Here is a 16,996-nt window from a genome sequence, read left to right as displayed (position 1 = left end):
TCAGACTGTGTGTCTGTTAATGTGTGTGTGTGTTTTACATGTATGCAAAGCTGCTGTTCCTCGTCAGTGCTGCTCTTTTGTTTACAGCCACATTGAGCTCTTAGAAACCGAGGCGTTACCTTCTCGGTGACTTCGTGTTTGGGTGGAGATGACGGAGCTTCACAGTTCAGGTCGTGTTGCTTCTTCCTCTGCTCGTTCTCCTGCTCAGCTTGCTGTCGGAGAGGGAAACAAAGTATTAGAGCTTATCTCCATCTGAAGGTCAGATCATTACAGGCCGATCCGGGGCCGGGAGTTTACAGTAAGATCTGTTTCTGGTTATCAGCGAGGCAGCTATCTGCGACAGAAGTCGATGCAGGCGGGCGTTATCTGACCTTGTAGGCCTTGATGAACCTCACGAACACAGGGAAGAACACGGCGGGCGGAGTTGTTTTAGAGTTCTCTCCAAAGTACTCCACGGCCGAGTCGTACGCGTCCTGAGAGACGGAAAAGAGAAATGTGTTGATGTTCGACGACCGTCCGGAACATCTCATGTGACTGAGGTTTAATTTGTGTCTATTAAAGTCGACCTGGGCGGTTTTCCCGTCAGCGATGAGGGACTGAAGCAGCTCCGTGTTCCTGCCGATGAACGCCTTGAGGACGGGATTGTCCGTCTCCACGCTGAACTCCCTCTTCGTCACCTCCATCCCTCGCTCCAGAGAGCGCACGTCCTGCAGGATGCTGTCCAGAGAAACTGCGACGCAAACACAACAGAGAGGTCAAGGTTAGAAAACAGCATCCGTTGTCTTTCTTCGCGCTCGCTCTTGTTTAAACTGGGGCGGTTTCTGCATTGAGCTCCCTGTTTTGGCTCAGCAGGGAGAAACTTAAGAGTGATTGGTGGTTAAAAGTCTGAGGCTGAAGAAGAAGAAGAAGAAGAAACCGTGCAGCTTCAATCTGCAGCTGCTGCACCTCAACTCCATCACTGCTCATGAGCTCACCCAGCGCCGCTTTGTCCAGGAAGTGCAGCTCTGCGTGGAAGGACCGGACCTCGGGATATTTCTCCTGGATGATGCTGACGATGAAGTGCAGCAGCGTCTGCTTCCGGTCCGTAGATTTGGTGTCCAGCAGCTTCGGAGAGTGAACAGAAAACCAGTCAGAAACAAGACAGACGGATGAAGGATTACAGAGAAAAGTACTGACACGTTTGTACTCACCAGATCTAAACTCTGCAGGCGGAAGCCGTACGCTGCCCCTCGCTTGCTGCTGTTCATGTAGTTTCCAAACGCTAAGATGATCTTCACGTCAGAAACACAGACACACATCACACACAGATGGCTCGAATCAAGAGAGCTGCTCACATGAACTTCGAATAAAATCCTGACATTTAAAATAACTCCTCTGGTTCAGCTTCAGGACCAGAGATTTGTTGTTCTTCATTACTTCAGTCTGAATCGTCCGGCTGCAGAAGAAATCTGTGGGTCCTCGAGTCTCGATCATATATTCTGCTCTCGCCTGTTATTAAGTTCTTTCTCGCAGGATTAAAAAAAAAAAAACGCTCCTGGTGGATGTTTAAATTGGACACCCTGAACTTCAGGTCCCTCCACTCACACGCCAATAAAAAGAGAACAATTAAAGTTTAAATTTTAAATCAGAACTGTGTCTCTCTTCTGTCCCACAAAAAAGTTCCATCTTCAGTTACCAGCGAGGAACTTCATCAGATTTATGAGACGTGGAAATCATCTTTGTCTGAGCCTCCAAGTTAGTTTAATATTGCAGTGATGTTGAATACAAACAGTTATTTTAGCAGCACGTCATTTAGGTTTTTTTGGCATTATAATGCGGTTATTACAAGACTTTTCTTAAAATCATCATTCTAAAATATCGTCCAAACCTCAACCTGTATTACCTTCTTTAATGTCACCATGTCATTAATTAAAATACTGCAGTAATAAAAGCATTTAATTGTTAGCAGGCGACCTTATCATTACCAAAATATGACTTTTTTTCTTATTATTTAATAGTTTTGCCTCGTTTCTATCTTTGTTTCTGGCGCCTTGTCACCCTGTTTACATACGTTTCAGTCTAAAATGACCCAGAAATCCCTGCTGTTGATACCAAACGACTGCTTGTCACATAAATCATCATCACCTCTCTGTTACCTTGTTGTTAGTGAGCGGTGATGGAAAGTGCTTCCATTACTGTCTGCGAGACACTGTGTTCATCATTTTAAACATTTGAATCGCTTTAAATAAAAGTTAAGATGAAGTAATTTCTACCAAGCTGAACTCCAACACAGCGTCAGTGTTTCTGTGTTCGGGATCCTGTTTAAAAGTTTATTCAACCTCAAGACTTTGCAGATGAACATCCTGCTGTGTGATCAGACAAACGACTCCCACACACGGAGAGACGTAACATCACAGTCGGCTACAAAAGTTAAAACGTGACTCAGACGTCAGCTGCTGTTCCTGAACTCACCTCCAGGATTTTCTTCAGCTTTCCGGAGGATTTGATCGACATCGAGGCGGCGATGAGGGCGTTGATTTGCTGCCAGGACGAGAAGAAGTGACTGAGCTGATTGTTTGTTTGTCTAAAACAGCAGATTATGACAGTCTGCGGTGATTAACTTCCTGTCAGGCTTCTGGGTTGAAATGATTTAAAGTTAAAACCGTGAGAGTCGGAGCCAAAACAGAAACGGATCCACGAGCCAAACACGAAGTTTACTGCCAGAGAAGTTCTTAATTTTTATAAACTAAAAACTTTCTTTATTTGTTCAACTGTTACAAATATATGTAAGAGTTTCTGGGGTTTAATTTTAATAATAGCAGCATAAACATGTTTATTTTTGGACTGTAAGTCTCTTATGAACTCATGTTATCAGTTTATGGACTGCTTAAAGGAACAGTTCACCCCAAAATGAAAAATCAGTCATTATCTCCTCATCCCCAAACTCAGGACGAGTTTCATGGAAACTTCACCTGATTATCTGAAGTAACGGAGCTACTTCCTGGTGGAAGTCTACATTTCAGTAAGACTTAAATTAAATAGCGAATTAAACTTTAGATGATCGTTATTTCACTAACTTTAGATCATACAACCAAGTTTCCTACGTCTCCTCCCTCTTCTCCTCCTCTCAAACCCAGGTCGTGTTCTTCCTTCCCTCCGCTGATCTTACCGGCTGTATCAGCTGGACGCTCTCGGGGAAGTTGCCCATGAAGGTGAGCGTGCTGATGCGCTGGGAGAGCCGCGGGATCTTGCTGAAGCGCACCATGAAGCGGTCCTCCTCGCTGAGCTCGTCCAGGGGCCTGCCCTCGCACTCGTAGTTGTGGATGAGCTTCATCTCGTACTCTGTGGGGATGAAGCGCTCGAGCAGCTCCAGGAAGTCGAGGCTCAGAGCTCTCTGGTTGTACCTGAGGGGGGACGCAGCGAAGCAGACGGGAAACATCATCCAGCGCGGCAGATGAATCCGTTTCACAGTCGTATTGATTGGGTGATTATTTTTGGTACGTACGTCTCTATCGCACAGCAGATGTCAGACGCAGCCATCCCTTCCTTCCGCAGAGTGATGGCCAGGTTCTTGGCCCTGTTGGGCTCCATCAGAGACACTTTACTGGGGGTCTTGTGGGCCAGCTTCATCTTGAGGGTCCCCACGTCTACAGGGGCCGACTGGGCCTTGGTCTTAAACTGCTCCTCAAAAGCAGCCATGTTCAGCTCCTGAGAAAAGGTGAAAGAAAGCGGATATTTTGACTTGTCGCAGCAGAAAAATGAAACGGGAACACTTGACAGAACTGAGCTGTTGTTAACGTTAATGTGCTCCACCTGCTGTTGACGTCTAAACCTCTGCTGATAAAAGCGTCTGTTGTGTGAATGACGTTGGGGAAATTATAGGTTCAGAGCAGAAACGCTGGATAAAAACAAGACTGGTAAAATAAAATACTGTTATTTTTGAAACATTCACTGAATGAAGTGATGTTTATTCACCCGTATGACTGGAAACTGACATGACAAACAGCTGGTGAGTGTTTAAATCACACACATTACACCATTTTAATCCCAGTACACAGAAAACACTCGTCTGATTTCAGGAAGCACTCTGACCTCCAAGATTTGCTCGTCGTCCAGCTCGCTGAAGATGGTTCCTGTCACCTGGTTGGATTTGAGCGCCTGCCAGTTCAGCAGCGGCATCCTGTATTTGGTCTGAATCGGTTTCTTCTTCTTAAAACCTGCAGGACGGAATTAAAGAAACGTTCGTCAGTGAAGTCGCGTTAATGGATCAACCTGGAGCTGTTTTACGTGACGCCCTGCTCGTCTCTGGCTGTGGACTCACCGGAGCGGCCGTCGGTCGAACCCCCTCCAGGAGGCAGCGGGGGCGGAGGAGCTGCTGGAGGAGGAGGAGGAGGAGGAGGAGGAGGAGGAGGAGCTGTAGTTGTGACTGGAGGTGGAGGAGGAGGAGGAGGAGGAGGAGGCTGAACTGTTGCTCCCTGCAGAGGCGCCTCAGAGAGGAGAGCAGCAGCTCCGCGGTCGTTACCTGAATCTGTCTCGTCTTCAGCTGTCAGAGGAACAACGACATCGTTAGTTTAACGTTTATAAAAGACATAAAAGTTAAACTGGCACCTCGAGCTAATTAAATATGACTAATTTCTTCAAAGTCACATCAGAATTATTGTCAGTTTCTGTCCGTGGTGAAGTCGACAGTAAAATGTCTCTTTCTGAAGCTAAAATAAAGTTTCAAGAGAAGTGAAACACTCATTACTTCTTCATGGACTTTAATGTGACCACTTCCTGTTTCATGTGAAAGTTAATTGAAGGAGGAGTGACTGTTCTCCTCACGCAGCGCGACTTTATGAGGCGCTCAGCTTCACGCTCGGTATATTTCACCCTCAGGTTATCAGAGATTCAAGATGTTCCTCATCGCTCCTGTAACACATCTCTGCTCTGACCTTTCTGTGCCACGCGCTGGATGACGGGGACCACCTGGAGGTCCAGGTGACCGGAGGAGGAGCGCTCCATCCGAACCAGCCCCTGCTCCACCAGATCCTGGACTCTGGACTCCAGCTCCTTCAGGGCCTGAGTGGACCGGTCCTTGTCTCTCTCCTGCTCTCTCTCCCGCTCGCGTTCAAGGTCTCTCTCTCGCTCTCGCTGCTGCAGGAGAGTCACCTGAGAGCACGAGTCACGCAGACTCTCCTACGAAGGACACATCAGGGAACATCAGGGAACATCAAGGAACATCAGGACACATCAGGGAACATTAAGGAACATCAGGACACATCAGGGAACATTAAGGAACATCAGGACACATCAGGGAACATCAGGGAACATTAAGGAACATCAGGACACATCAGGGAACATCAGGGAACATTAAGGAACATCAGGACACATCAGGGAACATTAAGGAACATCAGGACACATCAGGGAACATCAGGGAACATTAAGGAACATCAGGACACATCAGGGAACATCAGGGAACATCAGGATACATCAGGGAACATCAGGACACACCAGGGAACATTGGGAAACATCAGGGAACATTAGGGAACATCAGGAAACATACATCATTCCACACACTGAAGCTCAAACATTTAGTATACTCCACCTTCAGGAGCTCCACCTCCTTTGTGGTCTGAATGAGCTTCTTCTCCAAATCTGAAACTTTCTCCATCGCTTCCTTCTCGTTCTCCTCCAGCCTGTTGTTCAGCTGAGACACAGAAACACAACTTTCACTTGTGTCTGTCTGTGTGTTTTTGTGCAGTGTGTGTGTGTGTGTGTGTGTGTGTGTGTGTACCTGTGTGTTGTGCTCCTGCAGCTCCTCCATGTGCTCCAGCAGAGCGTTCTTGGCCTCGGCGTCCTCCAGCAGAGCTCCCACATCGAACACGTTGTCCAGGTAGGCCTGAATCTGCACCAGCAGCCGGTCGCTCTCTGTGAACTTCAGCTTCTGCTCGGCAACACAGGATAAAATAAAAAATAAAAATTTCATGTTGTGATTTGCAAACTGAAGATTCGTCTGCGTTCTGAACTACAGGATGGATGAAACGTCCAGTGACTAAAAGGGTCAAAAGGTCAAACCCACCTCCAGGTAGTCGTCCAGCCCGTGGCGGGTGAACTCGTACTGCAGGTGGACTCTGAAGTTCATGTTCTCCACTGAGTGAACCACGATGTTGATGAACTGCATGCAGGCCACCTGGTGGACAAACAGAGGTGATGCAGGCTGCCGCCTGAAGGCTACAAGGTGACACAAGGTGAGGAGCGTCCACAGGTGAGATTATTGTGGAAGGTAGATGTTTCAGATGTGATCAGGTCTGTTTGACTTCGTTGACTTTGACAGCGCTGCAATAATCATCTGACCAACAAAAACTTAATCAGGAACTATTTTAAGAAGGATGAATCTTTTTAGAAGATGCTGCCAAACATCTGCTGGGTTCTCAAATGTGAGAATTTGATTCTTTTCTGTGTCTGAAAGCAACAAAATGTAAATTCTTAAGTTAATTGTTGATTCTTAAATCACACGTTGTCAAATACTGACGTGCTCAGATTAAATTTAATCTTCGGGTCGACGCTCAAAAATCACATTTTACTTTAAGATGAAACTCAACATCGTATTTTCAGACAAAACAACTGACTGATGTTCTGTGAGCCGCAGAGGCTCCATCATAAAGACAATCGGTCTCCTTTTCTTTCTTCTGCTTTGTTCAACAGCACGTCAGTCTGGAAATGTTTATTCCACAGTAACAGTTATTAAGAAATCTCATCATGACTCATCTATAATTTAAAAAAAAAAATTTCACTGTTTCATAAATGACTGTCTGACTCATGATGCACCGGAGATAACACCTTTTTTTCACAACTTCTCGTTAAAACCTGGCACCTTCGTTACCCACAATGCAACTAAACCGCTGACAGCTCATCTAGAGAGTGCTGTGGGTTGTGCTGGTAGCAGCTACAGTAGCCTGCAGGGGAGATATCAGTCAGCTCGCTTCTCTTGAACTGCACACCGAACAACTTTTATAAATAGGTTCCGGAAACAAAACAAAAAAAACGCGTCTCAAACACCTTGTTTTTTTTTTCTGTCTCGCTTCTCTGCCTCTTGTTTGAAAACAGGAACCAAAGGGTCCAGCTGAACGAAGAGACGGCTCCAAACTCTGCGTCTCAGTTTAGAGTATCGTTCCAGCCGACACCGGTCCGTCATCCCTCCCTCTGAACACTTCATCCATCATCTTAAAACCTTCGTCCATCATATTTAATAATCTCTCTCTGTTCGTTAGCGAGCTGTTATTTTCAAACGCTCCATCTTCAGATTCATCAGACACAAGCGACTTCACTTCACGTTTTATCAGCTCTCCTTTTAATTACAATGAGATTTTACTGGTGATTATAAGCATCCGTATCAGATGACCGGGGACCGGTATCAGGTGGAGCGCTCCGTCGAGTTATTAAACTCCCCTCTTTGTGTGGTATTACTTTACATGAAATCACATGTAGTCTCACAGGACAGATGATGGGTGTCGTGGTTTCGCCCGTGTGATTAAAAAAACAAAAAAACCAAACAAAAAAAAACAGTGAAATCCTCTTTGTTTGGCCGATGGAGGTCTAGAACCGTATGAAAGTCAGATAACATGCAGCAACTTTTGGCCTACTTGTGACTCTCTTCCACCTGGCTCATGAAACACGTGTCAAGTATTTTTTCCCTGTTTGGAAACAGTGAAATATCGACAGACAGACTTAAAACAACAAAAAAATCTAACAAAGCAAATTTACTAGGTCATCATGTCTCAGGTCCAGAGTCTTAAACGTCCACGTCAAGTCTCAAGTCGTTTATTTTCTTGTGCAAAGACAGTGAACAGTGACTGGACTCTGGACGCTCAGGAGCATCTTTACCATGAAGTCGATGTTGCTGTCCTCCCTGCAGAAATACTCCATGAGCTTCTCGAACCGACTCTTCTCTCCACACACCTGCAACACATTTATACACACTCATTTACAGCGGAAACAAATCACATGCGCCTCAGTGAACCTGCAGATCTTTGGTTCTGTTAACTGCGTTTCATGACTCATGGTGCTGACGTGTGAGATCTGGGTGAAGTCCTGCGAGACTTTCTTCTGACGACAGACCAAAACAAATGAAACCTTCACATGATGTGTGCTCCATGTGTACACACAGGGGGGCAGTGTGCACACACAGAACATGGATTATAAAACATTACAACAATCCTTCTGTATGTTTGGACGTTAGATTCATCTGCACGCAGATCACACACGTACCTCAGCAAACATGTGATCTGGATGTAGTACTTTTTTTTAAAATCATTACCTCAAGTTTGTACACAAGCAAAGCACTTGAGTAAACTGTGGTTAGTTGAACACAGAGCTGGCTTTACTCTGCAAGTCCACTTCTTTTCTCCAGTAGAAGTAATAAGGTACAGGCTCTGAAATGTACTCAGAGTATTGAAGTGAAAATTCTCCCTCTGAAGGATGTTTCTTCCACTCACTGAAGCTCACGTCATATAAATATGATTAAAAGACTATTAAACTTAAAGGTAGAATCAGCAGGTTTTTGTCCCAGCTGCTCCTGAACGCACCACAAAGACAGCCAATTGTTGAGTCTCATTCCCAAAACGTCAAATAGACACATTTCGGGCCGGTGAAGCGTCTCGAGCAGCAATGAAGTGAGAAAATAAGAAAACCTCTGCAGAGACGAGACACTAACACGTCTTTTCTCCCCGTCCCAGTCTCCCTCTCTGTCTGTCTTCATCTTTTACGTCCATGTTTCATCTTGTTACGTCTGCCGTGCGTGATGTGAACCGATGGGCTGAAATCAATCGATGTTGGGAAAGTGGCGTGTGATGACGCAAAAATAAACAAGCCTGTTTTGAAAATGTAAGGAGGAGAAAGTAGAGATATTTTTTTGTTGAGATGAAGGGAGGAAAACTCAAAAGTTGTCTAATAGTGATACCTGAAAAATCTACTGAAGCACAAGATTTCTATATTTACTCCAAATATCACGTATCGCTCCCTTTGAGGACTCATCGGCCTTTAAATCTGGTTTAATCACTAATCGGTATATTGTCGCCATTAGTAGTTTTTTATTGCATCGTTTGGATGTGCTCTGTTTTGTCTTTGGATTTCTACGTGTTTGTTTCAGATCATGATGTTATTGTCTCCTGTGTGTAAGAACAGCGGAGACGCCGAGCGGCTGACGCGGATCCGACTAAATGAAAAAAGACACAAGATGTGAGTCGCTCCTCTCCCCCCCCTGCTGTTCACGTTCAGCCGAGCTGAGACACAAACACAAGTGGAAGGCGATAATAAAAACTGACTACACGTCGTCTTGTGCAGGATAATTGCTCTTTCAAACACAGACGGGTGTGCTCCTCATTCTGCAGGCGAACCATTAAAAAAACAAGGCCGCCGTGTTTGTTTGGGGAGGAAAACAGAAAAAAAAGTGGCCAAATGATGATTGTGTTTTCTTTTACTAACAGCTCAGCAGATTCCCTGTCTCTTCCATTAGTGGTGCTCCGTGTCTGTTTGCGGTCTTTTTCACTCTCCCCTTGTTTCTTTTCTCTTTTTTTGCCCACTCATGTCCCCTAAATAATGCAGCGCGCCAACCTGACAGCCTGCACGGCCCAAAACAAAGCCCACGATCTGCTACCGAGGGACACATAAGCCAGCAGCTGGCTCGGCGCCCGCCTGCCTGCCTCTGCTTTACCAGCCATCTATCGCTCACTCCATCTTCCTCCGGGTCTCACACACACACACACACACACACACACACACACACACACACACACACACACACACACACACACACGTCGGCGTTGCACCAAAACAAGAGCCACTCAGTGTGATACTCAAGTCGCCGCTGTGGTAACTGATGCTGGACTAATCAACGGGGCGAGGTGAAGCCTGATGCTGCCAGAGGGTCTGGTACTACAAACCGACAGCTTGTCATTTCTCACTTCTTCTTTTTTTCTTCTTTTTTTTCCACAGGATAAGTCTGCTGATGTTTACCGCTTTTATTCAATTCCTGTAAAACAACCAAAACCAGCAGTGAAAGTGTCTGCGAGCAATTATTAATCGACTCTGAACCACAGAAGGCTTTAGTGTCAGACATTCAGACGCTAATTCAGGAAACTCAGAGATTAAATCTGGTGATTTTTTAAATATTTTTCTGTCAATAAATCACATAAAAAAACAACAACACAGAAACAAACAGCGAACACGCCTCATTGATATCCAGAGTCTGTTTTATCTTCTTCCTCTGAGCTGCAGCAGCTCAATGTTGTTAAAAACACATTAATGAGCCGCACCACTGCAGGCTGATGTGTTCCTTCATTACCACGAACTCACACACACACACTGCAGTTTAGTTCAATCCCACACACACACTCACACACCGTCCTGCTGCCACAAATACGCACCGGAGTGCCAAACATGGATTCATCCGCTGCTGAAAATAGTCCCTGGCGAATGAACTGTTTCCCTCCTCTTTTGACTAATGTTTAATCAGATTATAGGTCATTTTTTCAAATAAAATAAGGCTGTTTTTAAAGATCTACATCAGAAAGTGAAGATGGATGTATGGATGGACAAGTCACGGTCCTCCATAGACCACATGGGACCTCATTTCAGAAAAACTTTGTCTGGTAGTGAATAAAACATTTCTTGATCCTGTTTTGAATTGTGTAAAATCACAGTAAGCGACCGCTACAGCAGCTGTTCACTCTCATTTTACTCAGTTTTTCCGACATCAGAGCCTAAATTAAGTTGGCGGTACTTTTTTCAATGAAATCCCAATAGAAGCTCCTGCTGCTGATCTTGTTGCCGGGCAGCTTTCTACCATCCCTGACATTCACTAATAATAGCCGCTCCTGGTTCAGGTTCACTCTCCGCCCGTCTGAGCTGCTGTAGCTGCAGGAGGCGACGGGTCGGCAGCAAAGACGAGAGGAGGCCGAGGGGGTCAGAGGAGCTCAACAAGTGTCTCGCATATTTCCGCCTCTTCAGTCAGTTTCCGTCTGGCACTGTGACAACTGGGCCGAGCAGCTGACGCAGGGGGAGGCAGGTGGGGGCCGGGGTTCCCCTAAACCTGCTCTGAAGTGCATTAAAGGGCTGCTGGTATGTGGCTGCTGTGACACTCACACCACTGCTAAGTCAGGCATAGTTTAAAATATATACGTCAGGCTGTGGGCTGAGTCATCCCTGCTGCTCGTACAGGAGGACGGCCTGGACACGGGACAGATTCATGAGGGGGAAATATCTCAGAAAACAACGTGTGTGTGTGAATCCTTCGAACACAAGAAGTGTAGAACTGACAAGATGACAGCAAAAACGTGGAAGTGACCAGCAGGGGGCGACTGCACAGGTTGTCGTCTGAGTGTCGCTCTGTAAAAGTCTACGAACCTCTTTGAAGTTGTCGAAGGCGGAGAGGATGATGTCATGACCTCCTCGCACCAAACACACGGCCGCCAGCAGCTCCAGCACCAGAGCTTTGGTCCTGAGGGGGAAATGATCGAAGGCACGCTCATTCTTCCTCTTTGACTCATAGATTGTTTCTACACGTTTTGTGTTTGTGAAAAAACAGACCAAAAAACAAACCTCGGGTTTCTGTTGTTGAGGCTCAGCGTGATCTCGTTGACACAGCAGGGATGCTTCATCACCAGGTTGAACCCAGTCTGAACACACACACACACACACACACACACACACACACACACACACACAAAGAAAATGTACACTTTTATTTACTTGGTTATTTGCACAAGATACTGTTGAAGTCAGTCAGACTTTTGTTTGTTTTAATCTTGACTAAGAAAATCAAAATTCTCAAAATGTTTACTTCCAGTCACAGTCTTGACTTCTTCACATAATTTTGCTTAAATTCTTGCTTAATTTGGAAGTTTTCTTTTTCTTTATATATCTCAACCATGACTGAAAGATTTAACTAAATTCTGAAATTCTTTACTCACGTATTAGTTCCTTTTATTTTTGTAAGTACGTATCTTCAAAAGTCTTAACAGTGTTTTAGAATCTTGTAATTACACATTTAAATTTATATTTCTTAACTTTGTGGCTCATAATTATAACAGTCTCTCTTAAATATAACTACATTTTTACTTAAAATTTTTTTGACTTTGTGTCTTAAAGATTCACTTTGTAAGAAATCAGATTTATGAGTCTTATTCGACAAATCCCAGATTGTTATTATTTGATGAGTGGTGAAGCCCTGAGGGGCAGATGAGAAAAAGATTTAAGGAACTTAGATAATATAAAGCAGGTATGTGAAACCTTTTTTAATCAACACTGGTGAGAAAACAGTTTAGATCAGACTGAGAAAACTGATCGCCAGGAAAATGTGTCCCGCGGGGCTTCCAGAGATGATTAAAAAATCAAGTCAAAATTAGTTACACATTATTTCAACTCAGTTTCTAATTAGTGTCTTTTTTATAACATTTAAGTTTTGCTGGCAGAAATGATCTTCAACACATTCTGCATCTGTCAAACAAGACAAACAAATTAAAGGCCGTCGAGGAGACAAATATTTCCTTTAAGTGCTCGTTGAGCAGAAGCTCTGAAGTACCTGATAGTTCATGATGGCACGTAAGCACATGATGCAGAGGTGAACGTCGTCCGCCTGGCTCACGGCCCGAGACGTCCTCAGCGCCTTCCTGTGTCAGGGAGACAGATGAGAGACGCTGCAGTTACGACTTTGTCCTCCTGACACCTGCAGTCTGCATCACACAACCTGCACGTCACTCATCGACTCCTGGATTAGATTAAAAGTTGCTGTGGATACGAAGGAGCGCTGCAGCCAAACGCCCACCGGTGTAATGAGAGGTTCAAGTGTGTGTAGACATTTCTCACATTCACACTCGAACAACACCTACACACACACACGTATTGGCTATGACAAGAATGCAGTCGCCTCAGATTAGGTGGTTAAGATTGTGTGTGTGTGTGTGTGTGTGTTGAAGTGTCTGCAGTGTGACATCGACACAAACCTCCAGACTTCATGTTCTCTGTGATTTACAGTCACAACTTATCAAATTATTATCAGACTGCTGTCAAAAGTTTAAAAAAGCCTTGACAGTTGAAACCTGTTACACATGACAACAAAGTGTGTGTGTGTGTGTGTGTGATATGAGCCAGGCAGCCATTTTGTTTGTTTGACAGGCTGTTTTCCGTATTGACTGAACCGTCGTTGGATGTCAGATACAAACTGTGTCACCCGTGGAAGCGGATTAAGAGCAGCTTGTCAGGACTGAACTGACTCTGTGATCAGATGAAAGGTGTCTGTGTTTTTGTGCATCTCCACATTTCAGCTTCACTAAATAGCCAACAGTACGTGGACACTCCTGGTTTTGGTTGGACTTTATTGTTCCCGTCACCCGTCGCTCACTGACCTGACTGTGAAGGTCTTACTGGCCTTCGAGCCGCTGTGAGTCGGGGAGTTACTGGCACTTCTGTTCAGATCCTCCGCCGACTTCTCCAGAGTTTTGTTTTTGTCCGTGGGCAGCGTGCCGTTGTCCAGAGTGTCCGCGTCGTACCTGTGAGTCACAGAAGCAGAGATTACTCTCACGCTGACGTAGCCCACAGAAGTGTTCAGGACATTGTCTGTTTGATTACAGTGACGGGAAGTGAAGGAGATAAGACAGAAATGGTTCAGACTCAACTCGTTCCAGGAATTAACAATAACACAATAACGGCGTTTCTAGCTGATACCTACGTGACGGCGCTGTGGGCGAAGGACAGATAATCCACCAGGACGTCTAAACCCTGATTTTCCTCATTTAGGAACTCCTGAGCCCAGCTGCAGGGAGGGAACACATTCAGTGAGACACCAGGACGCAAAGAACATCACAACAGATCACATCTTCTTGTCTTCTGGATTAAAGTTTTGAATGCTTCAGTGAAACAAACTTATTTTGTACATCAAACAGTCTGCTGGAGTTTTATCTGAAGCTCTTTTCAGAACTCATCAGCTCAGCTTTCATTTCGTTCTGCTGAATCTCAAAGTCCTGTTTTCCGGATGAGCGTCGGAGAGCGAGACTCACCCGATGTAATTGGTCCGGAGGGAAATCTCCAACTCTCTCAGGATCTGAGTGGATTCCTGCACGCGTCTCTTAAACTGACAGAGCACACGAAGCGACGTTACAGAGGTCAGCAGACGGTTAATTATTCAGAAAATACAACAAGATGCCAAAACAGTCCGGTGTGTTCTGATTTATAGAGGATTTAATAACCAGCCACAATAAAAACAAAGATCTGTACGCGAGCAGGATGCAGACGCGTGTCGACTGGTTGGTCCGGTCCGACAGTGTCTGTATCAGGTCATCTGAAGCCGTTGTTATCGTCTAACGTAACTGCAGATTCTATCATCTTAATGTGAGGCTGCTGCGTTTTGACTTTGCATGGCGATATATAATCCTGAGCTGTCTGCAGCCAGTTCATGTGTTTTTTGGTTCTTTTATTAACATTATTTAAACAAGTCTCCATCTCCTTCAGCTGCGACGCCGTTTTGCTCTGAAGCTCCAGAAATGTTTTGTGGACTCTTGTGAAACTTCACCTGACTTTTTATCAGCGTGAGGGTGACGACTGACTGATGACTGATCTTTTTTGTTTTCTGGATGAACGTTTCCTTTAAAGGCGTGTTCTCCCATGATAAGACTCACTTTCTTGAACTTCTCTACGCTGACAGTATCGCCTGTTTTCAGTCGTTGGCCACAAAAAGATAACGACGTCTATCAACTCCATTTTTCTGGGAAAACACTCGGATAAAATGATTCTTTTATTGTTTTCACGCCAAACAGAACGTCGACTTGAAGCCGAGCGGTGTGACGTGAGTTTATTTCACCTTCCGACTGACTCCTCCGTGATCCAGGTGACTCTTCAGCTTATCCAGATAGGCCGACGGTGGATTCTTCACTTGAAACCTCTCCTGAAGACACACACACACACACACACACACACACACACACACACACACACACACACGCTAATTATATTTGATTGCGGCTGCAGTGAGGAGCGGGGGGGCAGAGGGCAGAGCTCAGCTCAGCTAGTTTGATTACACAGCGTCTCTTATGCAAATAGATCTGATCTTAACAAGTTTCCAGAAATGATTCGACTGCGGTGCAGCACACACACACACACACACACACACACACACACACACACACACACACACACACACACACACACACACACACAGACTCTGACCATTAACTGAACATTTCTCTCTCTTTTTTTTTTTTTTTTTTCCTTTGCCCTTTGGATGGATAAAATCATTAACAGCTTACAGAAATCAGAGTGAAAACGTTCTGGCTTCGTTTTTGTGGAATCATAATTAATGTTTAATTAATAACAGCTGACTGAGTCGCAGTGTGACGGCGACAGGTGTCCTCTGTCACTCTCTCGTCATGACTCAGGTTGTTATGGACCCCCTGTGGTTACTACGGTGATGTACAATATTAATGAGCTTCCTCCTGTGTGTGTGTGTGTGTGTGTTTAGGTGTTTGGATGGTTTCTAATGATTGGTATTCACATTTGTGTCAGTATATTGATAGAACATCAGCCTATAATCTGAGCTGTTTATGAAGTGATGACAGACCGGACGCGTCGCAGACACTGCTGGTGTAAATCTAGAGCTCAGACTCGCCTGGTCGCAGATCAGATCCCACTTCTTCTCGTTGTCGTACTGACTGAGGATCTTCACCTTGTCTGGAGGAAGATTCATCGTGTTCTGAAAACAGAAAGAGAGAATTCAAACCTGCTGCATCACAGGCGAGAATTAACAAATGTGCACATTATTTATCTGGTTTGGTCATTTTTTTAGGACAACCCTGACGATTTTATTAAAGTAAGCAAGTATAAAGGTGCTAACTGCTGCTAACTGTGGCTACCATTAGCAAGTTAGCTCAGTTAGCCATGCAGTTAGTGGTTCAGACTGGGAGCTTTCACATCCTGTTGATAATTTAGTAATTTTTTTTCTTTTTTTCAAAACTAGAATTCTGATGTAATGCCAGAATTACGATCCAGTTGAAATCACCAACGTCACTTGTTTTCTGTTCTGCAAGCAGGCACAGGAAACGTCTTGTTAGCTGTGGTACTGAAAATTAAAGGTCCAGTGTGTAGGATTAAGTGACATTAGCCGTGAGGTTACAGCCTGCAACCAACTGAACACCCCTCGTCTCTCTCTCCTACAGCGGCCCCTGAAAATACAAAAACCATAAAAGTCCCTCTTCTGGGTTTTGTTCTGAGCTACGGTGCGAACATGGTGGACTCCTTTTCCCTCGGATACAAAAGGTAACAAAAACACACTGATTCTTTGTTTCAGCCAATGAAAAACAAAACATAATATTCACGCGTGAATATAATTTGTTACCCTGCAGATCTTCCATACGGGTCTTAAAAATGAGCCATGTTGACATTTGCAGGTAGATTTTTTATTTTTTTTTTAACTGTCCAAAGTGCTTCTGTCAACTAACAAGCTTATAAACTGTCCAACCTGCAAACTGTGGCACATTTTATCCACCGGTGGATGTTTGTCAAGTTGCAGTAGCAGATAATAGAAAGCTTCTGTGCAGACCAGCTACAAGTCTTATCCTCTTCTTTATGTTGTGCCTCAGGCTGCTGTCAGCTGCAGTCAGTGTCACCCTGAGCCGGTAGAAGCTGGGTGAAGGCTACTGGTTATGAGCAAAATAACTTCTTTGTCTTTGCGGACAGTAGAAATGTCTCATTGTTATGCGCAGACTTTTTACCAAAAACAGAGCACAGATCATGTGACATATAAAGCAGACAGGTAGAAGTAGCAGACCAGACGGTGTGAGTTTCTGCTGCGCTGACGATATATAGATTCAGCATCAAAAAGTGCTGCTACAACTTTTTTGCTGCGTACTTGCACATTTCTCCTTTTCCATGACTAATCTACAAGAGAAGTCTGTTCGATGTCACATCATTTAGTCCGATCTATCTACAATCATTCCAGATCCATTTATCAACCACAGCAGATAAAACTAATCAAATCAAATAAACA

General features: G+C 44.6%; 1 protein-coding gene across 2 annotated transcripts in view; it reads right to left on the bottom strand.

The window, feature by feature from the left end:
- fmnl1b (formin-like 1b) overlaps window positions 1–16,996 on the bottom strand; it is a 28,596-nt gene that overhangs the window by 2,292 nt on the left and 9,308 nt on the right. For both annotated transcript variants that reach the window (XM_037082262.1, XM_037082261.1), the window contains exons 2-24: window positions 15,620–15,703; window positions 14,816–14,899; window positions 14,016–14,089; window positions 13,688–13,771; window positions 13,365–13,508; window positions 12,542–12,629; window positions 11,560–11,636; window positions 11,365–11,458; window positions 7,846–7,920; window positions 6,041–6,151; window positions 5,756–5,905; window positions 5,567–5,668; window positions 4,914–5,157; window positions 4,301–4,522; window positions 4,072–4,196; window positions 3,485–3,687; window positions 3,149–3,383; window positions 2,452–2,520; window positions 1,191–1,271; window positions 975–1,104; window positions 567–730; window positions 372–473; window positions 120–212 (exon numbers count right to left, since the gene is read on the bottom strand). In XM_037082262.1, the coding sequence (XP_036938157.1) occupies window positions 120–212; window positions 372–473; window positions 567–730; window positions 975–1,104; window positions 1,191–1,271; window positions 2,452–2,520; window positions 3,149–3,383; window positions 3,485–3,687; window positions 4,072–4,196; window positions 4,301–4,522; window positions 4,914–5,157; window positions 5,567–5,668; window positions 5,756–5,905; window positions 6,041–6,151; window positions 7,846–7,920; window positions 11,365–11,458; window positions 11,560–11,636; window positions 12,542–12,629; window positions 13,365–13,508; window positions 13,688–13,771; window positions 14,016–14,089; window positions 14,816–14,899; window positions 15,620–15,703 (2,835 nt within the window). The remainder of the gene's footprint in view (window positions 1–119; window positions 213–371; window positions 474–566; window positions 731–974; window positions 1,105–1,190; window positions 1,272–2,451; window positions 2,521–3,148; window positions 3,384–3,484; window positions 3,688–4,071; window positions 4,197–4,300; window positions 4,523–4,913; window positions 5,158–5,566; window positions 5,669–5,755; window positions 5,906–6,040; window positions 6,152–7,845; window positions 7,921–11,364; window positions 11,459–11,559; window positions 11,637–12,541; window positions 12,630–13,364; window positions 13,509–13,687; window positions 13,772–14,015; window positions 14,090–14,815; window positions 14,900–15,619; window positions 15,704–16,996) is intronic.

Source organism: Acanthopagrus latus, chromosome 20 (genome assembly GCF_904848185.1).
Source record: "Acanthopagrus latus isolate v.2019 chromosome 20, fAcaLat1.1, whole genome shotgun sequence".
NCBI classification, from domain to species: domain Eukaryota; kingdom Metazoa; phylum Chordata; class Actinopteri; order Spariformes; family Sparidae; genus Acanthopagrus; species Acanthopagrus latus.
Note: the sequence above shows the minus strand (reverse complement) of the source record. Positions and strands in the feature narration are given on the sequence as shown.